Below are 17,235 nucleotides of genomic sequence, written 5' to 3'. Positions count from 1 at the left end.
TATTTGTGATGATAAAACGAGTTACAAAAAAGATGATGAAAATATAGACTTACCTGCCAATACACCTGGCTGAGCAAAGAAAGAGCTGCTGCGGTCCTCGTGTTTCGGATTCATGATGTATACTTCGTGGATATCGTCGGTGTTGTCCGAGTGGTCGTCTTCGACATCCAAGGGTTCGATTACATCGACCTCGTTTTCGGGTCGGTTCACAGTTTCAACGATAGTCTGCAATGTCATTTAATCAGTTTAATTTAAATATAATTTATCAGAATGTGTATTTTTAAAAATAGAAAAAAAATTGTTAAACAATAAATGAATCATGATGATTTTGAATGTTAGGAAATATTGCATTAGAATCATAAGATAAAAATTATATACTGTTTCATGACTTTTTTGGAATAATTAATTATTTTATGATAGTTTCTTTAATAGAATCTTTGAAATGACAAATTTAATTGTCTTAGAAAAGATAGTTGATGTAGCACTATGTTAGAAACTGTGGTAATATATTGTAAGATTTTTAATCTCATAAAGGCATCTTGACAGGAGGTTGTAATTAATTATAAAAACTTTGGTTATATTCACCTGTTCCTTAGTTTTACTTGGTTCGTCGACAGAGTTTGGTACTTTTGCTGGCCTTTGAGGCGGTGGTTCTATCCTATTATTATTAAAGTCTGTAAGAAAAAAAAAATGATAAAATAATTCACTATTTAAACTGTTATTCTATCTTATATATAAAAATATTAAACAATAAAACGAAAATTATAATAAATTTCAAAATAAATGTTATATACAACAGTAATAAAAGATTGTATATCATTTCATTCGTTATTTTTCAAAGATGATCAAGAGATACCAAGTCTGAATGGGGAAAACGATAAAACGTGAAGCGTTTTCCAGTTTGGCAATTTTGAAAAATGGAGACAAAAAGAGAAAACGTTTCTGGAAATCGCATGACGCGCATCATTGGTGTGCCGCATACAATGCATTCCGCGAGCTACGCTTTTATTGAAAAAATTTTGAGCAAAACGATGGGACTCTTCGTGCCGTCGATTTCTGCTCATGCTTTTCAATCGTCGATGGAATCCACATGGATGAGTAGCTTTTTGAAAAAAACCGCCGTTGATGTTCGATTGTTTCGTAGCCCAAATACTCCAATTCTTTTTTTATTATTTTGTCTCTAAACTGAAATACTCACAATAGAGAATAATTGCGTTCCAGTTTGATCTGTAGTTTATCGATATCGAATTTTTCAAAATTGTCGCAAAATTATTGCAGAAATTAAAAAAAAATCTTCTTTCATTTTTTGAATTGAATATTATTATGATTGTAATATTTTTACAAATAAAAATGAAATAAATGATTAATGACTTTATTTTTTCTCTTTCTTAAAAATTAATAAAGCGAGGAACAATGAAACATATTCACCGTGATCGTCGTCGCCGTCCTCGTCGTCTGGACCAAGGCCACTTCCGGATGCTTCAAGATCGTCGCGACCTTCGCTGCCACCTCGACCAGAACCCTCCAAAGATTCTTGGTCGTCCAAATAAAGATCGTCTGGAAAGGAATTGTATGTCGTCGAACTTCCTCCCCCTGTCCTGTCTTTTTCGTTTTGATCTTTCTGAAATAAAAAGAATAGAATTTTATAAGAATTTTATAAGAGTAATTTTATAAAAAAATTTAATCTAGAATGAATTGATTAATATTTTTTATACATATTTTTATATGTATACTTAAAAGTATATTTAATATACTTTTTATAAATAAAGTTGCGAGAATAATTAAATTATATTTTGAGATAAAAGAAGAGATAAAAGAAATAACAAAAAAATAAAGAAATATTAATAAAATGAAAATGTGCATGTAGAAAACGGTGAAAAAAAAATTAATCGTGTGTTTTCCTATTAAGTTATCATAAATAAAATAATGAAAACACTATTTTATTTCTTTTTACATAGTTCTTTAATATAGCCATTTATAACTATTATTAATATAGTTTTATAAACAAGAATTACTCACAAATCATAATAGATAATGTAAGTAATAGTAATATAAATTAATATAAAATAAATAGAAACATAAATTAATATAAAATTATATTAAAAATTATACAAATAATATTTCGGATTTAATTATTAATTAAATAGTAAATTTGCAGAATATATCAACAGAATTTCAAACAAGAGTTTTCGGTTAGTCAATGTTACTGGAATGTTAAAATGATATGCAATGAAATCCAGAATAATAAATGGTTTGATTATTGCAATTGTTCTTTGACTGATTCACAATATCTGTTCAATTTATTTATTTCAATTAATATCTTTGATATTTTTTCATTAAATTAAAAATAGATGTGTAGAATTAAAAGATATATGATAAATTTTATATTAAATTACTTTACTTGTGCTAAAAAAAAAATTTTAATTATATTTTATTTTTTATTTGAACTAATATTGAACAAAAATCAATTTCTATTGGAGAGTTTTTTTTTCGAAGTAATCGAAATAGTCTATTGAATTGTAGTATCTCTTGGAAACAGTGACATGTATGGGAATAATCGATTGAAAGAGAGGTACAAGTGTGCACATAGAATACTGTTTATATACATGTTGTACAATCAAATAGAAACGAGCAACCGATCAAACTCTCAAATATCGAAATTTCAACTAAAAGAAACTAATCACGTTGCTGCAAAACTGCCATGTGGTACATCTATGTTTATAAAAGTTAATTATTGCACTAGTGAAAAAAGCATTTATTGAATTCATTATATTTATTCGATACAATAAATCTTCGATTGTAAACTTATCAATTATTTTAATACAAAACTAAGATTTGTTAAATTAAAAATATTTACAAAATTATAAATATTTACAATATTGAAAATTGAAAATTGAATATGACAATAATTTATGTTTTATATTTAATGTTTTATATATTACAGAACATATTATTAAAAATGAAAAATTATATCTAATTGTGTAAATAATCAATAAGAAAACAAAATTATACAATTTATACAATGATATCAATTATTAATTATTAATAATTACTAAAATTTCTTAAAATTTTTATCTTTTCTGAATAATTATAATTTTTCAGTGGCAGTCTTTATATAAAGTTTTCTTAATTGCACGGATTTAAGAGGAAAAAATAATAAAATGATAAAAAATATGCATCATTACAAAAAAAATATATTATTAAAAAATTATTAAACAATATTTCATATTATGGACATATCGTTTTATAAAGTAATATATCGTAAGTAAGAAATATATCGTTTTTACATATTATAAGTTATTAATATATTTTGTTATATAACAATAACATAAATTTGCAATAAAACAGATTAAATTTTAGAAATAAATTTTATAAATTAAATAAAATAAGTTGCTTGTCATCACTCATAAATTATTAATTATCTGATTATTTGATATAAAATTGTAAGAAGAGAAAAGTGTATAATGTATAAATTTATTCATTCATTATTATTTATTCATATTACTAGATATTAAATTATTTTATAAAGAGATATTGAAAATGAAATCAATGTAATCAATATTCCAACAAAAATTGTTATACACCAACCTTGATTATTAAATTTTAAATCAACAAATTTTCTGAAGTAGTCATTTAAAATAATTCCAATTATATCATAAATATTTAATATTAAATCACCATGTCACCAATTAGCACTATTTTTAAAATTTAAGAGAGTAATATCTGCGGCCAATGCACCGGGTGCAAGCAATTGTGCGTACGGATACATCGGTGTCGTTCGCAGCTGATCGATAATACAAAATTCGTCCCGGGCCAACTACTCACCACATCGAAATAATTATATCCAGCAGCTTGAAAGTTTATTTATGGTGATACAGTTGTTCACGAGTGTTTCTATTATGATATTTTACATAGTCTGGCTATACGCACAGATCCGCTTTCTCTTCGACTTTTTTCGCCAATGTCTGCGGAAGAAACGCAAGAATTGCGCGGGCGCGCGATGTTATCGACCTCTTTCGCGCATTCTGCCGCATTACGCATTTTTTTTTTTTTTTTCATTTATTTTTCTCTCGTCTACCTTATTGTCGTGGTTGGAAAAGCGAACAATGCGGCTATGTTTGCATGCAAATGACTAAAGGCTAAGGTCAAGGCTCTCAAGATCCACTTTGTCCCGCCTTTTTTAAACGATTTTCGCGGTAGACATAATTAATGAATTCTGATGAAAACTAATTGGAATCAAAATGAACGTAGGATTATAAAATTACTCACGAGTTTGTAGTTGAAGTTGATGACGATTGTTCTTGATTTCGATGTTAAAAATTGGGAAGTTTTTGGTAGATAAGATACGATACGCTTTTCAGGAAAGTGGTGACTGCACTGACGTAGTACAGAGTCGAGCCTGTAGACGGCACTGCTCCAGGCTATTCAATATAGTTCCTTCACAGATATAAAACGGGAGGACCTGGCCAGGACCGTAGCACCACACAGTTTTATTCAAATTCTTTGTATAAATGGTCCATATTTTGTATACATTTTGTTTAGGTTAAATATCAATTTAAAATGCTTTAGAAAACCTGAATGATCCTAAATTTTTTTTTCATTGGATTTTTTATATTATAGTTTACTTCAAATTGCTATCATATTTTCATTTTTTTTATTTTTTATGTAATACATATAAATGCATTAAAATTTTCAAAGTCGATACATAATAAGATTCGAGATATACGATAAGTCGTATGATAGAATGATGATCAATTCGATATTTTGTTGTAGGATATTGAAAATCCACTTCAATCAGACATGCAACTACGTATACATCTACATATGGCACATTCTCACACCAACGCAATATATTTGAATAGAATTGAAATCTTTCATATTGAATTTGAATTCATGGATTTTAATATAAGTGTCGTTTTCTTAGATTTGTTTCTTATTTATACATTGATCAACGTCAGTTACATTCTTGCTTAGTTTTATTTTACATAGTTTACATAGAGGAAAGAAAATACCGGATGTTTGAAAGATGGCAAGACGATGAATTTCCGATGAAACTGATATCGTATAGAGAAATAAATCAAACATCCGTAACTAGTAATTTCTGCCATAATAGAAGAAAAAAGAAATGTTACTAAAAACATAACCTCTATTTTCAACTTTTTTAGATAGAAATGAAATTGATCTTTGCATGTACATAAAAAATTTATCAATCGAACAAATTAACTAATTAATAATTATTGTTGAATAAAAATAAATCATGCTTAATATTTCTCAATAATTAATGTATCAGCGGAATATAAGGACGTGTCCATTGAGAGCAAGAATAATAAAATTAGTAATATTAAGCAATTTTTTTTTATAAAATATGATACAAAATTATGTTTAAATGTTAATAATTACAAAATTTCTACAATAAAAATAATATAGAATTAAATCAATCGATTATTAATAGAGTTAATTTATTCAAAAAAAACAAAGAGTCTGTTCATATACTTATAAAAGAGTATTTGATGTATTCCTTGAAGCGAACTTCCTGAACGAAATTTCAACCGATTAGATTTCATTTGGTCCACCGTACATGAGAGATCAATTCTCCAGCTTCATAAAGGGAGCATAAACAGTTCATTAACTGCGTAACAAAAGTAAATACGGATACTGTATTATGAAAGAGAATGAAGCTATTAAAGAGAAAACGAATAGAATATTGGTAAACGAGATAATAAGAGTATTCGCATGAAAGAAGAAAGAGAAAGACTGTAGTTTTAAATGGTTTGCTTTGAATTTTGTTTCACACTCGATGGATCGTGTCTAAATCGTATCAATGGAAAATTTTATGGTAAGTTATGTTTGTCTGGATAAATAAGATAAATAATAATATAGATAAACTATTTAAATCTTTTAAAATTTTCAATCTTCAAATATTTCATTTTTTTTGAGATAATTTTCTATAATAATTTTTTTTAGCGGTAAAAGAAATCTTTTAATATTATCTGTAATTTAATGTTTATTTTTTTTTAAATATTATCTGTAGTTCTATTATTATAGAATTGATATTAAAATTTTATTTTCATGAAATTTAAAAATTTAAATAGAAATAGAAATTTTTAAATTATTTTTAAAATAAATTTAAAAAGAGCTAAAATTTATTTCAATATAAATTTCAATAAAATTCTATGATGGTGATATGATATTTTTATCGATTGAAAATTAACTATATTATTCATTCTTCGTTGATGATTATTCATAGTTGCATTGTTTCATAGTAACATATAATTATTTATTATTTTATTATGATATTAATTAATATTTAAAATCACTTGATTGAATTAGTCAATTCAATTAACAATGAATAATGAATGATGAGATAACTTCGCTGTTTTTTTTATTGGATTTTTTCAATTCCAAATTAAAAAAAATCGATCGAAATGCGCATAAATTATTGTTTTGTGCCTTGATATGTAAAGTAAGATGTCAAATGCACAACACGATACCATCGTGTTCCTCTCTTCATCGGCTGTAACTGAAGGATAAAGACGCCATCATTTCCATTTCACAAAATTAGCCTGTTCAACATGAAATACAATTTCATCTTGGTTAATTTCGTTCTGCTTTAAACTGGAATCACAACGTTTAACGACGCGGCGAGTTTGTGCTATGTAACTTATTAAATTGCTTTCATATGCATGAATATATTGCATGCTAATAATGGATTTGTTACAATGGTAAATAATCAGAGAATAATAAGGTTAGTGACAACAAGGTTAATGGCATAAATAACATTACAAGAATTTCTTTTATTTTTATTAGATTGTTATTATTTCCCGATAATCATTATGATCAAAGAAATTGTTTCTATATACATGAAAAATATATTCAATTATTAATTATATCTAATTATATAGAATTGATAGCAAATATTTGTTACATATGGAAAGATATAACAAAATAGGTTAAGAAAATTTTTTCATAAATTTGAAGTGACTGTGAAATATATAAATTATTGCTTGATTAATTTTACTTCATAATCAAAAAATCTTGTAATAACATGATTATGAAATATTTCAACAGGAAAAAGCTGTATTTGTGAAAACCATTACTCCTTTTCTGCAAGTTCCATCTGTAAAATTCGAACATAGCTAAGCAACTTTTGTTATTGGACATCTTGTTGGCATCAAAGGATGCCGCAGAAATAATTCAAGTAAATGAAAAGAGGCAAGGAGAAAAAAGATCGGGGTTGTTTGGTGACAAAGAGCCGAAGACAGAGATAAATGGATGACGGAACGAAGATCGATATAAGAGGTTATCAACCGCGATGTAAAAAAAGATGTCCTTTCAGAATTAAAAATCGAATATAAAAAAAAAAAAGTAAACATATACTTATATGATATAATAAAACGGTAATATTTTCAAATTTGGAAAAATTTAATTAAACTAATATTTACTAATTAATGTAATAAAAAGATATAAAAAATAATAATTATAATTCTGTTTAATAAGTTTATTGAAAATTTTATCTAAAATATATTTTATGAAAAATAATATAAATAAATATTGCATAATGATAAATCATTTTGAATTTACTAAATTTGAATTAATAAATTAATAAATTTTATTATTAATAACTAGTAGAAATATATTTTACTAATTTTTAATAATTTAAGTATACATAATCTTAAAATTTCAGAAAAGATATAATAGTTTTTATAACCAACTTCAATAAAAATATAATATATATATATCATTCCGAAGAATGTCGGATGATTTATCTCGTAATTTCAAACGTAATATGATAAAAAAGTCAAAAACTGCTGAGATTGTACGTTTGACAGTGGCAAAAAGCTCAAGGTATTGAGTAGTTGAAACTGAGTCAAGATTAAAATATCTACGAAAAAAAAAGGAAATTTTGTTGTTGTAAAGAAGCCAAGATCGAAATTTATAAAAAAAATGAAAAAATTATCAGAATCATTATAAAACTATTGAAACATATTTTCAGAAAAGAAAAAAAATAGTAGAATAGTAAGAGATAATAAAAGATGATAGTAAAAATAAATGTAAGAAATCGAGAGAAACCGAAATCCTTAGAGAAAACGGAAAAATCAAGAAAAATCAGCTAGCTGTGAACACTTGGTGAGACTATGAACTTTAAAAGGAAGAAAGTGCGGAGACGGAAAGCGACTGCTGCACGGAAAAATCCAGCTGCACTCTAGAGATTAAGGAAAGGGGTTGAGAAGTTGAAAGATTTGGGGTAACGGGTGAAGGAAGAAATTAAGGAAAAAATAGAGTCAGACAAAAGTTTGCATAATAAGGAAAGTATAAAAAAAATCATTTTATTATTAAAAAAATGTTAATATAATATATGATATTTTAAAGTAAATTTTATATATTAAGATAAAATGTACATGTTTAACTATTAATTGAAAAGTAGATACATTAAACTAAAATAAACTAATAATAAATATCAAAATTATATTTTTATTAAGAGGAAATATTTAATATGATATTTTTCCGACTTTTAGAAATAAAAGTTTTCAAATATTATAAAATTTTTAAAAAAACTTTCATCTAATAAATTAACAAAAAAAAATGTATCTGTAATTCGATTTAGATTTAGATTTTTAGGCTCAAGATTTAGAAGTTTTAGAATTAATCTCCATTTTTAATTTCTTTTCATCAATACTTTTCTCACAGTTTAAGTTTATTTCAAGGAGTTATTTTCCAACTTTAAACTTTTAGGTAATCTTTCGAAAAATAATAAAATAATTCCAAATGTTATAAACTTGCTTCCATTGTGTTTCAGACAAAGAGAGAGGTATGACACTTTTCATCGAGGAAAGAAATACCAGTTTAAGAACATACAGAGTCAGGAAGCAAAAGTTAAAAGAGAAAGGAGCAACGAAATCCCGAGGGAATCCAGAAAATCCGTCTGACGAGTTGCAGAGAAGACGTGATGCGTTAGAAAAAAGGAAACAAGATGGGAGATGGAAAGTGTAATAGTTAGACAGGAAAAGAAAGAAGAGACGAGACGCAGAGAAAAAGCAAACAAACCGTGTGAAATGCAGGCTAGATTCGCAATCGCATCTTCATTTTGCTAATGAGCTTCTGGAGATATGTTAAAACGCATAAAGTATGAATACACATTATGTGCCCAAGTAATTATCGTTATAATTATATTGGTCATAATACTACAGATCCGCTATGATGTTTTTGTTCCAGAGGAAATAGTCAAGTATATTTTAAACTAAAATGTTTCAATCTTTTATAATGAACAGATTAAAAATAATATAATGATTTGATAGAAATGTTTTTTAAGATAAGAAAAAAAAATTTTGTTTAGATAATGATTGATGAAAGATTGATGAGATGAAGTATAATTGTTTTTAAAAAAAGAATTAAAAATAAAAATTTTTGTTGAGAAATTGGAATGAAGTTGGGAAATTATTTTTTTCAGAAGATTTTATGAAAAGATTATAATAATGATGTAATCTAAATAATAATAATCTAAATAATAAATTCTTAGTGTTCTCAAAGATTAAGGTTCTTTATAGAAAATTATAATGAATTTAATAAAAAAAAAAATAAAATTATTCTTTTACAAACTAATGATTATATAAGAAATTTGTAAAAAATTAACTATTAAGAAATTAATAAAATTAGAAATTTTCTATTGAAAAATTGATTTTTTAAAGATTCTTTATTTATAAACAATCAGTCATAGTCAGTTAATTATTATAATTTTCTTTTGTATTTAAATTTTTATATTTGCTAAATTTTGAATGCAAATAAGTATTTCCCTACAAAATGATTTTATCACGACCATTATATAATTATTATAGAATTTTATCAAATATTTTCAATTTTTTGGTCAATTTTTTAAGATCTTTTAAGATTGTCCGTAATTACTTTTAGATATAAAAATTCTTCTCTTCAAAAAGATTTATTTCTCAAAGTTTTATTTAATTTCATATTTAAAGTTTATTATTTTATTATTTAATTTAATCAAAATCCCATTTTTTTTTTAGGTTTCAATATTTCTGGAAACATATTTATCAAAGATTTAGTCTCTGAGATTATACTGATTTTCCCTTCAGTTTTAACTAGAGATTTTCAAATGCAAATCTTTTTGCTTAATTCAAAGGATAGGCTTATCCATTTCCCAAAGGATATAGCTTTCATATCTGAGAATTTTGGTTGTTATCTGACTAGGGAGATTTATTTCGATTTCAATCTTAGAATGGGACGTTAATACGCTTCCTTGAAGATCATGTGTCGAGAGACCGAGATTTTTCTTGCTGAAGAGGGACATTAGCCCACTAAACATTAAGAGGAATTACGCTAATGAATATCTAACTTGAAGCCTCAACGTTAAAGGGAATTATGCTAATGAGCTTGGAGAGAGAGGAAAAGGAAAGGATCTGTGCGTCTTGTTGCATTATCCACGAAAATTCGAAAGAGGAACGAAGTCTTAATTCGAGAGGAATAAGGGATAAAACAAATAGAAGGAAAAGGAAGAGATTCTCTTCATCTTTCGGTTTCTTAGACTACTTCCTTCATTTATTACGCTGCATTCTATTTGTATGTAAGTATCTACCATGAATTTTGTTGAAATATAATTTTAGTTATTCTAGAAGAAAACTTCATTTGTATAAGAATAAAAAGTTGCAATTTTTGTAAGAATTAATTATATGTCTTTGAAAGTCTTTAATGAATAAAATAATTCATGGAATTTTAGTTTATAATTATTCTTTGTGATGTTTTAATAACTGTTGTCAAAATTTATATTTTTTTCATTTTATTGAATTTAAAATTTTTTTTCTTTATTTATATTCTAATTTAATATTTAAAAACTAATATTTAATAATTATAATATCTATTATCATCTATTAGTTAAATATTTATATCTATTATCATCTATTAGTTAAATATTTATATATATTTATGTTTAATATTTAATATTAATACTGAATTGCTATTGAGTTAAAATTAAAAATTATTTTAATTTAATCTAACTTAACTTTAACTTAATCAAAATTTTTGTGATATTATAATTTAAAAGTCATACAAAAAGTTATCAAATTAATTTTATCCTTATCCCAATATGCATCTTTGTGTTAAAGAATTCCTCCGAAAAGAGGGAACGAAAAGAAAAATTGTCTGAAAAGATTGAGGGGAGGAAAAAAAGGAGAATTGGACCACGAAGAAAGTTCACCCTGTCCGACTCAGCTTCTCTGCATGCTAAGCGGCGAATTAGGCAAATATTTCCCTACATCGTCTGCGGCCACGCGTAAAAAAGAATCCATTCCATACTCGACTTCAATCCTTTTCTTTGAAACCATTTTGCATACTCTTTAGAGTATTTAACTATTTTTCAAATTTTGATTCCTAACGATATAAATCACGTAATTTCAAACATTTTTTGATTTAAAGTTTTCTAGATTAAACTTTAATACTGAGAAATTATTGTTGTTATATGTGAAAGAATTTGATTTTAATACTAAAGTTATTATTATTATTATTATATTTAAAATAATTTATTCAAATTGTTATCTTTTTGGTTTGTTTTTTATGTTTTTTAGCTCGTATTTTTTCTATTTTCAAATATTGAAATTAGAGAATGAGTTATCAAGCTAAATAATTTTTATTTCTTATTAAAAAGTAAGAGAAAACTAGAGGAATAGAATTAACGAGCAATCATTTTTAGAGAAAGGTTCGTCATATAAAAAATAAAAACTATCAATTATTTTTATAAATTATTAATTTAAAAAATAGATTAAAAGAAAATAAAAGAAAAATTTGATTATAGAAATAAACTTATTATATTATAGAAATATATAACTTATATATTTCTTTATGATTTTCTTATTGATTTCTTAGAAAACAAATTATTTTATCTAGTAATAATTTTGATTTATTCAAATTTCAAATAATTGAAAAATGAAAAAAAAAAAAAATAAAAGAAAAATTTCTTTGTAAAAATTAATTAACTAATATATTTTATTTAATCTAAAAATATTGATCGTGGTTTTTCTAGGAGAAAATTGTGATTTTGTTGATAAGGAAATTGATTCTGGGATAAGCAAAGAAGTGTAAATTTTCCGGATTCGTGACATGATAGAAACATTCGTTGGATATCATAAATTTTATGATTTCTTAGATGACGCCATGGAGTAATGGAATATCTTTTGATGAAAGTTCATTCCCTTGTGCGCAACTTGGAATATAATAATAATGCGGAACAAAAACTTTTTCACATGGCAGAGATGGAGTTTGTTTTCAAAATAGTCACGAAATAAATTGAGAAGAATATTTTTAAATATTCATAGACTTTTGTAGAATCTTGTTGATATTTGTAGCAAAAATATTCCACACTTATTCGAGTTCCAAATATTTGAAATAGAAATATTCTACGGTTTCCTTATTTTCTAGATATTTGTGAAATTTCCTTATTTCCTTTATGTTTACAGAAGAAATATTCTTTATTTCCTTTACTATGTAGATATTTACAAAGAGAAAACAATATTCTTCTTTATTTTTCTTACTTTATTAATTCTTAAAAATTTCACATAATTCATAACTTTTTATTAAAAAATTTCATTATTTTTATATTAATAGCATTTAACAAATTGATCTTGAAATCTCTCTTATTATATATAAGATTCATCTAAAATTATGCATTACAATATATCTAAAATAATATATTATACTACATAATTTCTCAAAAAATTTTTACAAAAAATTTTTTCAATTAATTTTAGTTGCATTTTATTTAATTTTAATTAATTTTTTTAGAAAAATTACATAATATAATATATTTTCTATATATTAATTAAATATTTGAACCTTTTAACTATATTAAGGGAGCAGTACGCGATCAATAATATTGATAATAATATTTTCTTTGCTACTTTATCATAATATTTTTCTTCAATTTCTTTTATATATTCTTTTAGATAGATTCTTTTTTTTTTATAATTGCAGATACTGATAATTATTGGTTATGTGCTGCTCTTTTAAAAATTCAGACTTTAATTATTTAAATATTTCTTTATAAAATATTCATTCTTCTTTTCAGGTCAAAACATAGCCAATTGTTTTTTGACTTTATCCCTCCGACTTTATTTCCCGTTAATGAATAATTAATGACGCATTTTTTTGCGCATTTTTTAATTAATTTTAATTCATCTAATGAAGGCGTATCGATAATTATGAGAGGAGTTAAAACGACTCGTAGGCGAATTGTTTTTCAAAATCGACGATCGGATTAATCGAATCAATTATCCAGGTATATTGTAGGATTCCACTCGTATCTGCTTAATTTGTTTAATTTATTGTTGAACGATGCGGAATGCGAAGTGTAATGTACAAACAGAGGCTGGAATTTCATAAAAGCAGATTTGTTCGAAAATTCGGTCGATGATATGTCAGAGAGATATTTTCAATTTCTTTTTTAATTGTATAAATAATAAATAAAATTAAATAAATAGGATATTATAATAAAATATTCTTTTAAATCATAGAAAAATAATTTAATAAATCTATTTCATTAATTTGTATTTTTTTTTTGAAAAAAATGAAAAAGAATTTATTATTTATAAATATTTTTTATATATTTATCGTTATATTTTAACAAGGTTTATTAATGTTTGTAATTTGTAAATTTTGCAATTAATTTTTTTTGTTTATGAAAAAAAGTGATAAATTTTTAATTTATATTCTTTCATAAAGTCTTCTTTCTTAATTTTCCAACATTGATTTATAATAGATTTATAATAAAATAAATTAATTATTTTCTTTCACAATATATGTTAAAAATACTGTTTGTTTCTTACTATATTATTATAATTTTTTGTTATATTTCTATTATAATTATTTATTCTTTAATTACAAATTAAAATAAGAAATTATAATTAAATATAATTTTAGCTCTTAGAAATATGAACATATCATATAATTTCATCCAAAGATATTGTATATAATTGTGTATATTATATAAATAGATATTATATATAAAAAAATTGTAAAAAAATAGGTATAAATTTGGTTTTGACATATTATTTTTTTTAAACTTTTTGTTATATTCTTTAATAATATTGGATAAATTGAAATAATTGAATAAAATTTTAAGAATTTATTGATTTAAAAATTTTAAATTTAATAATTTTACTATATGTTTAGATTAACCATAATATTATATTAATATTCTGGTTAGGTTAAGTTAAATCACTTTATTAATATCGTATCAGAATTATGCAAAGGAAAAAGATAAATAAGAGTAGATTTTTGCAATAATGAATTTGAAAATCAATTATGTGCTCTACTTATGTTAATACTTATGTTAAAATGATATCAATTTAGTAATATTACTAATGAAAACAATCGAATCAAGATTTTATTAAATCAATATATATATTACTTAGATCAACAAATATATATATAGATCAGAAAATATGATAAAAATTTTTAGAAATTATAAATTATTGTTTCAAAATTCGATGAACATAATGAATAATGAAACATATTAGGTTAGGTAACTTTCAGATTAATATATTCTTAAATTCAAAATTTTTGTATTTTATTTTTCCATCCATCAATTGTTAATGAAATAATAAAAACAACAAAAATCATAAACAAATAAACGAATTAAAAAATTCTTAAACCATCGCAATAATTATTCTTAAAATTCTAGTTACGAAGGAGGGACAAACGTGACTGCATGCTAATTCGCGTCGTTTGAAAAGTCGGAGCAGGCCTTTAGGAGGATCCTTCAGGATCTCCTCTCCGTTTAAACGAGCGTCGCAGGACGAAAGGGGCTAAATGAGTATGGAAAAGGGCCACGGGGGAAAAAAAAAAGGCGAGCATCGCGACGTTGAGTGGCGAGGACAAATTGGTAGTCCGTGGAAGAGGAAGAATAGAGGGAAGAAAGAGAAGGACGTTTTTTCTTCATTCGGATAAAAGGAGAATGGGATGGAGCTTTCTTCTCGATGAAGCTTATCAATTCCGAGCAGAGAGAGGTCGTAAGTTCGCCAAGGACGTACGACATCCGTCAACGAAGAATGTGCACGCATTTAATTCATGAAAGTCAGTGGAGGAAACGGAAGAGATATATAAAGGATGAATGAAAGAACGGTTTGGTACATCGTGGATAGAACGAAGAAGAAGAAAGTTTGCTCGGAGTTTAATGAGATTCGTGGACAATTTAATTGAAAGTAATACGGGCTTTGGTAAATAGAAGGGCAGAGAAGAGGAGGGAAAAATATTCGATTCCTTTTTTCGGAATGGTGGAAGAAATGAATTGAAAGAGGATATTTGTGCTTTTTTATTAATTAACGTACATAATAACCGGGTACAAAAGAAATTTCCGTTTAAATTGGAAGAAACAAATGTTTCACAGGTTTCTTTTTACATGTGAGATAGATTTTTATTCTTTTCTTTGAAAAAGTAGTGAAAGTGAGAAGAAAAAAAAATGAAAAATGGTTTTAGATTATCCATTTTGAAAAAGGATTTATTTTTAATAATGATTTCAAAGATTAAATTAAGGTTTTAAAAAATTTTAAAATATTTTTATGTATTTCAAGGATTAGAATGCAATAGTATAATCATAAGATCAACTTTATAAAATTTTAAAACTTTATAAAATAATTAAATGTAAATGTTCATGTTCATCTTTTACAATATTAACTTTTACTTTATATCATAATACATTAATACTATTTCTATATTAATTAAATATTAATCTAATAAAATTTATATTAATATTGAAGAAAAAAGAATTCACAGTAAAATAACTTTTGTTAACATAATACTCGCATCTTCCTTATTATCACATTTTCTTTTCCAGAAGAAGGAATCATCCTTAAAAAAATTCACTTAAAAATCCATTCCAATCAAGTATATATCGAGATTAAAAATTCCACGAAGCACGCTGAAGAAATTATCGTATTCTTAGATGATATCCAAGTTTTTAGAGGATTGGAAGGAAGTCGTTGCACCGGATGACACTTGGCCTTAATAAGCCTTCGAACGTCTCGAATTCGAGTCAAGCCGCGACTCTTTTCCCCTCTTCGTCGTGTGCACCATCAGATTTTGCCAGGTTTTGGCTCGTTCGACGTCCAATAAAAGCTTCGACCGACTTCAACGGCCGCATTGTTTCAAGTTTGGCCTTGATACGTGAGGGTGGTCGATACACGAGGTCGAGGGGGTGAAAGCGACGAAAAAACAAGAGAGAGCCTTGTTTCTGGTTGAATCGAAGCACTCGACTCGTTATCGGCACGAATCCTCTATCGATGTCCGTAATTACATAAAAGTAACTATATAAGCAGACTGGATACGTACGTGACGATATTCGTTCGACAATGAAAATGCAACAACAAGAGATTTTGGGATGCGATAATGAAAGCGTGAGAATTTTTGGAGGAATTTTGAGAATGCGAGTGATTAATCTATTATAAAAATAATATATTATAAAATATAAAATATAATATATAAATATAAAAATAATATATTATAAAATAGGATATTGCAATTTTATATAATTATTAACATAGTATTTAAGTAATATAATAGTAGTATTAATATATTATAAACTACAATACAATAAAAGTTTAATAAAAAGTGGTGTCTATTAACAGTACATCATGAATCAAATTCTAATATCACTTAAAAGTCTTATAACCATCATCAACTACTATTAATGTTATCACTAAATACAATAATACAAATTTCTAATATTAATTAGAAATCTCATATTCTTTTTATATTATTAGATAATAAATTCTTTTCTCTTTATCTTTTATCTTTTAATACTACTTATATATAATATTTACATTCTCTAATATTTCTTTTATTATTATTTATCTACAATATAAGATATTAATAGAATACTATTATTATATCATATCCAAACTTCTAAAAAGTCTTTATAACTCTTCTATCTACATTATAAAATAGCATTAATATTATAACATAATACTATAATATAATATATTAATAGAATACTTACTAATATTATGCTTATTATATATTATAAACTAGCAATTACTATCATCAGTTTAAACTTCTAATATGAATATCTCGCATTTTCCTTATCCATATCATAAGCTAATAATAATTACAACGTATTTAAATTCTTCGTATAAACTTAATGATCATTTATCTATTATCCACCAGTATCGACAAACAATTCCTCGATTTTTCAATTTTTCAATTCATTTATTTTACTTGACTTTTGGTCTTGCGAAG

At 25.1% G+C, this 17,235-nt stretch overlaps 1 protein-coding gene across 2 annotated transcripts in view; it reads right to left on the bottom strand.

Annotated features, from left to right (window-relative positions):
- LOC107993341 (syndecan) overlaps positions 1–17,235 on the bottom strand; it is a 162,328-nt gene that overhangs the window by 3,538 nt on the left and 141,555 nt on the right. For both annotated transcript variants that reach the window (XM_062085449.1, XM_062085450.1), the window contains exons 2-4: positions 1,429–1,621; positions 586–674; positions 54–225 (exon numbers count right to left, since the gene is read on the bottom strand). In XM_062085449.1, the coding sequence (XP_061941433.1) occupies positions 54–225; positions 586–674; positions 1,429–1,621 (454 nt within the window). The remainder of the gene's footprint in view (positions 1–53; positions 226–585; positions 675–1,428; positions 1,622–17,235) is intronic.

Source organism: Apis cerana, linkage group LG15 (assembly GCF_029169275.1).
Source record: "Apis cerana isolate GH-2021 linkage group LG15, AcerK_1.0, whole genome shotgun sequence".
NCBI lineage: Eukaryota > Metazoa > Arthropoda > Insecta > Hymenoptera > Apidae > Apis > Apis cerana.
The sequence above is the reverse complement of the archived record's forward strand: the minus strand, read 5'-3'. Positions and strand labels throughout refer to the sequence as shown.